The sequence below is a fragment of the Plecotus auritus genome (assembly GCF_963455305.1).
Source record: "Plecotus auritus genome assembly, chromosome: 1".
Classification (NCBI taxonomy): domain Eukaryota; kingdom Metazoa; phylum Chordata; class Mammalia; order Chiroptera; family Vespertilionidae; genus Plecotus; species Plecotus auritus.
This window is the reverse complement of record NC_137770.1, coordinates 53317009-53329691: the sequence shown is the minus strand read 5'-3', so window position 1 is coordinate 53329691 and position 12683 is coordinate 53317009. Positions and strand designations below refer to the sequence as shown.

Genomic DNA, 12683 nt, shown 5'->3' with positions numbered 1-12683 from the left:
CCAAAGAACATATATGCATGGCACATAGACATACACAATAGTGTGATGATGGCCAGAGGGAAAGGGGTGGGGTCAGAGTGGGAGGACTCCTTTAATTAAAAAAAATATGCCCTTGATTGGAAAGCATGCCTAAAAATCTCAAAGCCAACAGTGGTATGTGTATGTTCAAAATAAAGTTGTTTTTCATTTAGCCTTAAAATTCCTTCCTTTTAAAAACAGGTAAATAAAAAAGTGCTTTACTGATCTTTATTTAGACAAGATGAAGCGGGGCTATTTTTGAAATTATAAATGAGTTATTTTGACATATCTTATGGATTAAATATTGGTATGAACTACTTGCAATCTAAAGTCCAAAAGTAATTTATTTTGAAATATTTCCAATTCATTTTTAGTTCAAAAACTAAAGATATCTGTGTGAAGCTAGCTTGTTTACTTCCTTTGCCATCATTCACATCAAATGATACCTTTAATAGATCATGTTGCCCAATATTTGCTGCATATCTCCATGTAAGTTTTCTGGTACCAGTAGGATCTGCCCAGGCAAAAAGTCGAGCTTGTCTTGGCAGCAATTCCACTTCTTCCTGTAACCCACTGAAACACAACCAATGGAAGATTAAAATATCAGCTTGAGAAACCCAGACTATGTTCTACTGAGATAGAAACTGGCACAGAAATCTTGTAAAATTGTCTTTAATAATTAAACACAACTCTGCTTAAAAATAAATAGCCTAAAAAGCCCAGTAAACTAATGGTTTTGAAGCATGAGGTAACAGAATATTTCTCTTTCCGAGGTTTCAGTGTACTCTCTAAACTGATGCAAGGATGATCACACCAATAGAATTCATTAAGGTAAACTGGTATGTCAGAGCACACCTGTAAAAAAAAAAAAAAGCTGTGAATAGTAGCACTAGTGCTTAAATGTAAGCTTTTTAATCAAATAAAATTCATAAGAAATATGTGTCACAGAAGAAAAAATAATTGGGTCCATACTGTCTCCACTCCAAGTGTAGCCTGTGGACCAGCAGCGTCAGCATTAACGGGGCTTGCTGGAAATGCAAAATCCTGGACCCCATCTAAAACCTACTAAATCAGAATCTGCATTTTAACAAGATTTCCAGGAGATCTTGAAATTGATCATTGAAGTTTAAAAAGTATTGGCCAGCCCTAGCCAGCTTGGCTCAGTGGATAGAGCATTAGCCTGCGGACTGAAGGGTCCTGGATTCGATTCCAGCCAAGGGCAGATGCCTGGGTTGCACGTTCGATCCCCAGTGGGGTGTGTGCAGGAGGCAGCCAATCTTCTCTTCTCATCATTGATGTTTCTATCTCTCTCTCCTTCCTTCCTCTCTGAAATCAATAAAGAAATATACTTTTTAAAAAAAAGTATTGGTCCACAAAATATAAACAACTTTTCTGAGAACTAAAAAATAAAAAGTAACACAATTAGGTTTCCATCTCAATCTGCACTTTTAAATCTCTCAGTGCATTCAAGTCATGAGAGTTAAGAATAGACAAATCTGTAAGGCATTATTTTATATTTTTATGTATATAATTATTTTGGTAGAATTACTTTATAATAAAGCAATGCCTTGCAGATTTATAATAACTCTCTGCAAATATATAATGTTATATACTATAAGGGTTTAAAACTATTATTATATAATGGTATCATCCATTATTATATAACTAGAGGCCCAGTGCACAGATTCATGCACTGGTGGGGTCCTTCAATCTGGCCTGAACCCTCTCACAATCCGGGACCCCTCAGGGGATGTTGGAGAGCCAGTTTCAGCCCAATCCCCGCAGGCCAGGCTGAGGTATCCCACAAGTGCACAAATCTCAGCACCAGTCTGGTCTCGGCCTGATCCCCACAGTCCAGGCTTTCAGTGGGTTACAGGAAGAAGTGGAATTGCTGCATGTAAGATCTTTGGTTAATCTCTTCCTGCCCTCCCGCTCCCCCTTTCCCTCTGAGATTCATCAGTCTGTTCCATGTTTCCATGCCTGTGCATTGAGCATCTACCTCCTGGTGGTCAGTGTGCATCATAGCTACTGGTCAAATGGTAGGCTTTTATATATATAAATGGTATCATCAGTGTGTACTATACAGTCAACAAGACTATCCACTCAATGTCCTCCCATTTAATCTTTCACTACCCCTATCAAAAAAAAAACTGGATATAAATTTATAGGGAGAGGTTCACTAAGCATCATCAGATTACAAAAGAAGAATAATGTTTAAACAGATTTACAATTCCTTAAATGCAATTCTGAAATTTAGAAAACTCCAAAAGTCCAAAGATTTTTCTATTAGTTTGGTTTTGACAGTCATTTGGCAGCAAAACCTGATCTGAAAAAATGATGTGAGACTATTAATAGTTTTATTTATCCCAATTGGTATAAATATTCATAAATTTTGCTGCAGAAATATTGTGTTTGATTATAGAATACTGTCTAAAAACCTCCTGATGGTATTAGTAGTAAACAACATATGTGTTCTATATTACCTTTCTAAACTGAACACATTCGGAACGTAGAACACATTTAGTCTCAAGTGTTTTCTAGAGGAATTTTGGGCCAGCAGAAGAAAATAAAATTTTCCATGAGCTCTTTTTGTTCATACCTCTGTTTATATGTGAGGGTGTCCCAGGGTGTATGGTTTATTATCAGAGCAGGTGCAGATCCTTCATGGTAATCAGAGAAGGTTATGACCGTTGAATGTTCAGCAGTGTTTACATCCACCAAGATACCCCCATTCTATAATAGGGGGGGAAAAGTACGTTTGAGGTAATGCTTTAACATGCACTTATATTTAGAATTTCAATCAACTATGTAGACACAAAAAGGTTTTCTTAAATTCTTACGAAAAGCACACTGGCTCTGATCTCTTACAAATACATGTATGGCATGACATATTGATACAGTAGTACCTTCAAATAATTACAAGTAGATCTTAAGGCATGTTTTAATAAAATATTTTAAAGCAAATTTTATAAATCAGAGATATTTTATTTTAAAACATGAAAACGTACCAGATCTTCTAAGCTCAATAGAGTGCCATTATCCTGTCGGTTATAAAAGAATGGTTTGGAGGATCCTTCACAGCCTACTACTCTCACACAAAGCTTGCCTGACAAATTTTCAGGCCAAAATGGAAGACACTAAAAATAGAAAAGTTATTATCAGTCTTAAAACAATTCTGTGGTATAAATAAGACAGTGGTTATTTAAGTTTTCACTTCTAAATAGGATTCTGTTTCAATTATTACTAAGTTCCTTAAAATATTCCCTCTACATCTCATATTAAGATGATTGATAATATGACTATTTATGAAATCAAAGATGAATATAGATATATTAGTCTATACGTCTTTATGAAATGATTACAATATGAGAAACTGAAGAGCTTACTGATTAAGAATGCCTCAAATATCTCAAGTATTTAAAAACTATAATCTTAATAACACTCTTTGTGCATATCTTACTTAAATTCCTTAATGCACTATGAATTAATTCAGATTATCTTATCCAGAATAAACCAGAAAGATATCTAAAGGCAGAGGAGAGTCTATAGACCTTGCTGGGAGTACTACTAACATTATCTTCCCAGCTGTTTGATCTGAATCAAATCATATACCTTTTGAGCCTCAGTTTTCTTGTCTATAAAACTGAGATCTTAGCTCCTAATACAAAATGTCTGTTAGAGAATATTGAGTAAGTTCTATTTCTGAATAAAAATACTACTGTCACCAAACCCACACCAAAGGTAAAAAGATACATCTCAATCTGTTTGTATTACATTTAGAATCCTTCTTCTTAAACTTTTGCTAAGTATTTTTTTTAAATGATTTTAGAATTTTTTTGAGATGTATAGAAGAATGGCTCTATCCTTAAGGTCAGCTGATTTGGTTGAAAACTCAGGTAAATTCAAATTCTTGTCTTTGCACCTGTCCCCTCCCCTACTCATACCCTTATTCTCTTTACTTCCTCAAATCTTACTCCCAGCCTACAAAGTTTAATTCAAATTTCACCTCTTCTATGAAACTTTCCCCTTTGATGTATACCACAATGACCACAACTTCCAATAACCTTATTAACCTTAATAAGTACAAAATTAAATGTCTTTCTCTGTAAAGTATAGGGATTGAATTTTAGGAAATTTTCAAGGAGACTTCCAGCTCATCTATTCAGAAATTTATAACCACCTATAACTTGGTATATACTATCTTTTTTTTCTATGTGTTAATTTATGAGCCTTAAGCCCTTCAACAAGATTATAAGCTACTTAAATACAGAATACATTATCTTAACTACTGAGATAAAACTTTTTTATATTATCTTTATATCCCATTCTATACATATAGGAAAAACTAGAGAATTAGTGTTAACCACGTAGACTGGGCTAGTGGTAAATATCAGAAACCATTTTCTTTTTTAACCTATGCTTACATTGCGTAAGAAAAGTCTTTCAAAGTTGGCTGTCATATTTTAACACACAAATATGATAGCAAAGTGAGTATGACAAAGAGGTATATACAACTCTTATTTATATGTCTATATTTATTTGTACACTAGAGGCCCGGTGCACGAAATTCATGCACGGGGTGGGGGGTGCCCTCAGCCCAGCCTGCACCTTCTCCAATCTGGGACCCCGTTTAGGCCCTGGCAGTCGGACATCCCTCTCACAATCCAGGACTGCTGGCTCCCAACTGCTTGTCTGCCTGCCTTCCTGATTGCCCCTAACCACTTCTGCCTGCCAGCCTGATCACCCCCTAACCACTCCCCTGCCAACCAGATTGATGCCTAACTGCTCCCCTGCCAGCCTGTTTTCCCCTAACTGCCCTCCCCTACAGGCCTGGTCACCCCTAACTGCCCACCCCTGCAGGCCTGGTCACCCCCAACTGCCCTCCCCTGCAGGCCTGGTGCCCCCCAACTGCTCTCCCCTGCAGGCCTGGGTCACCCCCAACTGCCCTCCCCTGCAGGCCTGGTCCCCCCCAACTGCTCTCCCCTGCAGGCCTGGGTCCCTCCCAACTGCCTTTCCCTGCAGGCCTGGTCGCCCCCAACTTCCCTCCTCTGCCGGCTTGGTCACCCCCAACTGCCCTCCCCTGCAGGCTTGATCGCCCCCAATTGCCCTCCCTTGCAGGCCTGGTCCCTCCCAACTGTCCTCCCCTGCTGGCCTGATCGCCCATAACTGCCCTCCCCTGCAGGCCTTGTCCCCCCATAACTGCTCTCCCCTGCAGGCCTGGGTCTCTCCCAACTGACTTTCCCTGCAGGCCTGGTCGCCCCAAACTGCCCTCCCTTGCAGGCCTGGTCCCTCCCAACTGCCCTCCCCTGCTGGCCATCTTGTGGTGGCCATCTTGTGTCCACATGGGGGCAGGATCTTTGACCACATGGGGGCAGCCATCTTGTGGAGTGATGGTCAATCTGCATATTCCTCTTTTATTAGATAGGATAGAGGCCTGGTGCACGGGTGGGGGCCAGCTGGTTTGCCCTGAAGGGTGTCCTGGATCAGTGTGGGGGTTCCCTTGGGGCGTGGAGTAGCCTGGGCGAGGGGCCTGTGGTGGTTTGCAGGCTGGCCACGCCCCCTGGTGACCCAAGCGGAGGCCCTGGTATCTGGGGTTTATTTATCTTCTATAATTGAAATTTTGTAGCCTGGAGCGGAGCCAAGCCTTCTGCTTCCTCTGTGGCGGCAGCCATTTCTATTGGGATTTATGTACCGTCTATCATTGAAACTTTGTAGCCTTGAGTGGAGGCCTAGGCTGGCAAGGGCAGGTGGAAAGCTTGGCTTCCTCCATCGCTGGGGAAACCCAAGCCTCCCTCCTGCTCTCTGTGGCCGTAGCCATCTTGGTTGTGTTTATTTGCATATTTGCTCCTGATTGGCTGGTGGGCGTGGTTGCTGGGCGTGGGTGTAGCAGAGTGATGGTTAATTTGCATATTACTCTTTCATTAGATAGGATTTTAGGAGCCAGTTATATTAAAAGAAAATTTTACCTCTGAAGAAGCAATATAGTTCCACTTTTTAGTTGGCATTGAGCCATCAGATGCAATTTCACCAACTTCTAGTTCTAATGATGACTTATTTGCAATGGTACAAAAGGGAGTCAGAGTAACTATTCGTGTAAGATTGAAGCTACTCATTTTGATGCTAACACCAACCTGTGGAAAGGAAACAAACAAGCTTATCATTTCCCAATACTTTATACAGCTTCTTTGAAACACACACACATACACACACACACACACACACCATTCACACAGAGATTTCTTAAAACATTTTAAAATATGATTTTATAAAGTAACTACTAAAGCCATATCCCATTAATATTTTCTTCTCACTAGTAAGAAAAATTTTGGTTTTTAGTTTGGCTACATCAAAAATCAACTCAAGAAATATCAACTGGCAATTTAACTAATGATTACTTGTAATAACAGATTTAATTTATTTGTATTCTTTGCTTTTTAACATTCCAAACATAAGTTGTTTTAAATTAGTGTAGAGGCTCAAGTTTTGCTGCATTTATTATCTCTGCTGTTAATAAAGTAAGATGAAAATTTCAAAGTGGAACTAAAACAGGTCAACTAGTAACAGGTTGCTCAAATTTTCAGTCAAATTAAAGATTTAAGAAATGCTTGGCAGGGAGTAGAATGGAAGAAGGATTCTAGCATATGCTGAATATTTACCAAGTTGCTTACTTGGATAGATTCAATTCACTGTCTTAAACTTTGACAAATTCTGGTTTTGCTATGTATTAAATGGCCATAGAAATTTATAGAGATATAATACTCTGAATTAAAAAGTTTATATACTTACATCACTTATGTTATTAAGTTATTGATAAAAATAAACTGGAGTAAATATTCCATACTGATAATTTTTCCTAATATGTGAAAAGCATTCAATATCATTAGACTATTTGATTCTGTTAAGTTGCATTGATGGCACAGCTTCTTTCTGAAATGTTCACATCTTTTTGAGATGGCATAAGACTACTAAAATTATTCTATAATTTCACATTTGAACTATCTCCACTAAGCATTTATCGTTTGAATTTGCCAGAATAGTGGTAACTTCTGGGTTCTTGCTTTATTTAATGTGACAATAACAGAGTAAAGATCCTAAACATAAATTTTAGTGTTGGTGTTTTCTTTTCTTAAAATAAGTGACCCTTTGTAATAACAGCAACCAAATGAGAGCAGCAACAATTTCTAGCTTGATTATATCTGGTTTATCATCTGGCTAAGAATCTATTCAGCTAAAACCCCAAATCTTTCAGATCATAGTTCAATTTTTGTTTTTGTTTTTCTCCCTAAAATGCTAGATTCTAAGATTGTGAGTTGTGTTTTTTTTTAAGGAAAGAGTCTTGGACTGGTTGTTGATTTCATAGCTAATTTTCACTTTTTTGGTGAATTGTTTTCTTCTGCCCATTTTCTCTGTACAAATTATTTTTAATTCTGGTCTGAAAAAAAAGTTAAATGGCACATTAATGAATGGATAGAACACCCCAAGAATTAAAGAATTTATCCTATTAAAAAGCTGTTTCTATGAAGTAAAATTGGGGGTGACTTTTGGTAACTCAGTGGATGCAAAGTTTGCTAGCTTTTCCCCTGGGGGGTGGGGGAGGAGAAGAAAGAAAGAAGAAAACTAAACCTGTATAAACATTTTGTGAAAACTTTGCCAGTCAGTGGATAAATAATGATGGTTCGGAAAACTGATAATAAAATATAAACTCTCAAAAAAATAAATAAATAAAATGTCTGTACTCAAGATCCAGCTGTTTTGCTGAAAAACATATGAATAAATTCAAAGGTAAATAAGTAAACAGAATCTTACCAGGTATTCCATATTGTTGGCAGGACACTTCACACATCCATAACTTCCCACTGTATCCAATGAAAAGCCATTGGACCAGGCACTAGTTGAAATTTTTAATTGTACCTAGACCAGAGAACACATACCATCATATAAGAAACCTTAAAGACTATATTAATTTTACTGGATGGAAAGTTGCTAGACCACTAGAAATTTAGTATCATGGGATACAGGAAAATATAACTAAAGCCATACTGCAAATGGGTATCAGAACCACAAAACTCTGGGGGTGAGAACCACAAAACTCTGCGGGTCAATACAATAAAAGCAATGTTCTCACCTGCTCATTTACCTATGCAATGAGTATATTGAATTTAAAGATCTATACCAATAAGACCTTCTGCTGTTTTAAAAAGAACTAAAATGTAAAATATTTTCCAGTGTCAGACTTATGATATAGAGCTAAGAAATAAAGTTATAGCACAGAGTTTAGCTTCTAACATTATCCAACAATGTTAAATAAAAGGCATCGTGATAAGAAGAATGGACAACAGGACACAATTCCTCTCTTCAATGAGCTTCCAACTAAAGAGAGATAGGAAATACATATTAATTATGATGCAAGACTCAATGTGCTAAGAGCCATACAAAAGGTACAAAATGATACCAAGGTGAGAGGGTAAAAAGTTTATTCTGACTATGGGATGTAGATAGAGTTTTATAGAAGAGACCTAAATGTATTCCTGTATTAAGCTCCACCCACCAAACCATATTATACAAAACCTGAGGACAACCAAAGGTCAGAGAGATAAACAGTTATTATAATACCATGTATTAGAATGAACCAGCTCTAAGGCAGTGGTTCTCAAAGTGTGGTGCCTGGACCAACACCATCAGCATCACCTGGGAATCTATTGGAAATGCAATTATCAGGCCCCACCCAGACATACTGAATCAAATTATGAGGGCATGACCCAGCAATCTATTTTAAAAGCCCTCTAGGGGTGATTCTAATGCACACTGAAATTTGAGAACCATGCCCTAAGAGAACATGGATGGAATATCTTGGTCAGAAAATCCTTCACATACGTCAGATCTGAGCAGAATGTCAAAGGATGAAAAGCAAATAACCAGAAAAGATGAGGCAGACAGGAAAATCATAGAATAGGCATTCTAGGCAGAGGATGAATATACAAAGACCTAGAGGTAAGTACTTGGGAAGTGTGTGGTGAGCAATACCAAGATATGAGTCTGAAAAAGAAAGAAGGGGCCAGAGCATACAAAAAGGAGGTGTAGGCATTGGTTTCTCTCCCAAAGGCCTGGCTTGGTCCTTCATACATAGAAGGGCTCAGGTAACATACGCCAAATTCAACTGTTTGTCTTTTGAAATGTCATTTCATCACTGATAAACTACATAAAACCAAGCTTTCTACCAATGCTACTTCAAGAGCAGAAGTAATTCTAGGGGCACTAGAGAAAAGGGTAACTCAGCCTTGGAGACTGCTGTTGTTAGTTCCTAACATCCCACTATGTATTTCTGAAAAGTCTTTTAGACCTAAATCATATAAACAGCACTTAGCAAACAGGTTAAGCATGATGTTAGGAGAGGCTAACAACTCCCTAGTTTCCAAATAAGAACTTATTTTAACTTGTTATATCAACATAAACACACCTTATTTTTACTAAAAATGTTCTTCTTCTTGAAAGAGAATAAAATAATATCCCTAAAATCAGCTGGATGTTTCACATGAATATCTTCTGAACGATACTGGAGAACCCGAGAAGTCTTGTTGATTAGCCAGTAGGGACTAAAGACAGACAGCACCATCCGAATGCCAATTCTTCTGACATGTACTGACAGGTCGACTGTCATCATTTCCGTAGAGTCAGAAGAAAAACACACAAGAAAGAATTCCGGAAGTGTATCACAAACACGGAAATGTCCACTCCAGTTTTTGCCCTGATATTTCACCAGAACTAATTCCATTATTTCTCCACTTATTCTTGAATGTAGAACATCAGCAGCACTGCCTTCTGCTAGCTCATGTGTTTCTGCTGTTCCCTAAAAACAAACAAAGACTGAATTTGCTTAGTGATTTTTTAAACCTCTGCAATAACAACATTGTATATTATATAAATGCTAAGTATCTTACCAGATACAGATTAATTGACAAGTTATCAATAAAGTAACATATTATACGAATAGCCACTAATCATTAAGGACTGAAAAGAAAACACTAAATCATAACGAAAGGCAGAAAAGGTCTTTTGGCCATGAGTAAAAAAAAAAGTCAGATCTTTGACAAGAATCATAGACTTAGGAGCCCTGGATGTTGTCCATTAAAAGCTATGTCATTAAATAAGCCATTTAATAGAGTGACTGAGATTCAGCTTCATCCTCCATTCACATACTATGTCTAATAGTTTCCACATAGACAAAGAAAAGTTATGTCAAACTATTCTGACAAGTTATCTAAGTAAGATAGGATTTTTTAAATGAATAATAACATAATAAATTAGGCATTTTTACTGAAGGCTTCTCTAGTATAAATACTATTTAGTTCATTTAATTAATTTTAGTCTTCACAAATCAGGTTTGGCTAATTGTCAGATAAAGAAAATAAATAATTTAGGTTCCAAACATTTTCCAGACTTGTGTATGTTAAAATGTGTGGCATACAGAAATTTAAAAGTATTTATAATACTTCATTACTAGAAAATGTTCCCAATTATTTCTTAACACAGACAGTAATTATTTTTAAGTTCAATAGAAACTGGGAACAAATAATCATATTAACTTTAAAATTAACTTTAGAATTAAGATAAAATATTTTCTCACTGGCTTTTTTTGTCCTTCAGCTAATAGATTTTAACTTAATTACTAGAGGCCCGGTGCATGAAACTCGTGCACGGAGTGGGGGGGGGGGGTCCCTCAGCCCAGCCTGCACCCTCTCCAATCTGGGACCACTCGAGGGATGTCCGGCTGCCCATTTAGGCCTGATCCTACCGGCAGTCGGACATCCCTCTCATAATCCAGGACTGCTGGCTCCCAACTGCTCGTCTGCCTGCCTTCCTGATTGCCCCTAACCACTTCATCCTGCCAGCCTGATTGCCCCGAACTTCCCTCCTCTGCAGGCCTGGCCACACCTAACTGCCCTCCCCTGCAGGCCTGGTCACCCCTAACTGCCCTCCCCTGCAGGCCTGGTCCCCAACTGCTCTCCCCTGCAGGCCTGGATGCCCCCCAACTGCCCTTCCCTGCAGGCCCGGTCGCCCCCAACTTCCCTCCTCTGCCTGCCTGGTCACCACTAACTGCCCTCCCTTGCAGGCCTGGTCACCCCTAACTGCCCTCCCCTGCAGGCCTGGTCCCCAACTGCTCTCCCCTGCAGGCCTGGATGCCCCCCAACTGCCCTTCCCTGCAGGCCCGGTCGCCCCCAACTTCCCTCCTCTGCCTGCCTGGTCACCACTAACTGCCCTCCCTTGCAGGCCTGGTCACCCCTAACTGCCCTCCCCTGCAGGCCTGGTCCCCAACTGCTCTCCCCTGCAGGCCTGGATGCCCCCCAACTGCCCTTCCCTGCAGGCCCGGTCACCCCCAACTTCCCTCCTCTGCCTGCCTGGTCACCCCTAACTGCCCCTCCTGCCTGCCTGGTCACCCCCAACTGCCCCCATGCTGGCCTGGTTGCCCCCAAATGCCCCCACTGCCAGCCTGGTTGCCCCCCACAGCCTCCCTGCTGGCCTGGTCGCCCCATGCAGCCTGCTTATTCAGTTGTTTGGTTGTCCCTCACTAACCCCCCTGCTGGCCTGGTAGTAGGCAGCCATCTTGTGAGGGAGTAAGGGTCAATTTGCATATTACCTCTTTATTATATAGGATTAATACATTATAAATATGCTATGTAAAACAGTAACCTCAACTAAAAATATTATTAAAAAAATGGAATTCACTCCATACAATAATAAAAATCAAACAAAATGCAAGAAACATACCTCAAGTAAATATTTCAGGGAATATGGGAGAAGATTCCGCAAAGTGAGGGTAGGGTAAAGATGAATAATGTAAGCTGGATCCCAGTCTTCCCCATGTGTACATATATAGCTTAACTCATCAGGCAGAGCAACTGTATTGACTATGAGAGGTAAGAAGTTGAGTTCTACTGATGGACACTGCAGCATGCATCTGACTTCCCTGCTCCTGTGAAGTTCTTCCTTCCAGGAAATGTAAGTGGTGGATTCTCTGTATTGATTCTCTAAGACACCAGCTGGTTGAATAAATAATTGACATCTACAGAGACAAAAAAGCAGGGTGGAGAAAAAAGTTTTTATTGAGACTGTAAGAAAAAGAATCTCATTAAATCTTCTTAACTCTACAAGATAAGCATTATTATCCCTATTTTTACAAGTGAGAAAACCAAAGCTAAGAAAGATTACAGAAACTTGCACAGTCACAATGCTAACAGATGGAGGAATGTTCTGGGGGGAAAAACTCTCAGTAAACAAAAAATTTTTTTAATCCTCACCCAAGTATATTTTTCCCATTGATTTCTAGAGAGAGTGGAAGGGAGGGAAAAGGGGGAGAGATAGATAGAGATAGAGATAGAGACAGAGACAGATACATACATATATATATATATATATATATATATAGAGAGAGAGAGAGAGAGAGAGAGAGAGAGAGGTGAAAGAGACTCATCGACTGGTTGCCTCCCACATGCAACCCAGATTGAGGGCAGGGCACAAACCCCCAAACCAGGTATGTGCCCTTGACCAGGAATCAAACACATGAAGGTCTCCTGGCTGATACTCTAACCACTGAGCAAAACTGGCTAGGGTAACAATGGTAATTTTTTTAAAGTCATTTCAAATACAAAGACAATCTAATAAAAATA

The 12683-nt window shown here is 39.2% G+C and overlaps 1 protein-coding gene across 4 annotated transcripts in view; it reads right to left on the bottom strand.

The window, feature by feature from the left end:
* Positions 1-12683, bottom strand: part of VPS13C (vacuolar protein sorting 13 homolog C) — a 202931-nt gene that overhangs the window by 39528 nt on the left and 150720 nt on the right. For all 4 annotated transcript variants that reach the window (XM_080660478.1, XM_080660479.1, XM_080660480.1 and 1 more), the window contains 7 exons: positions 11785-12079; positions 9476-9865; positions 7825-7929; positions 5985-6149; positions 3027-3155; positions 2618-2751; positions 465-591 (listed from right to left, as the gene is read on the bottom strand). In XM_080660478.1, the coding sequence (XP_080516604.1) occupies positions 465-591; positions 2618-2751; positions 3027-3155; positions 5985-6149; positions 7825-7929; positions 9476-9865; positions 11785-12079 (1345 nt within the window). The remainder of the gene's footprint in view (positions 1-464; positions 592-2617; positions 2752-3026; positions 3156-5984; positions 6150-7824; positions 7930-9475; positions 9866-11784; positions 12080-12683) is intronic.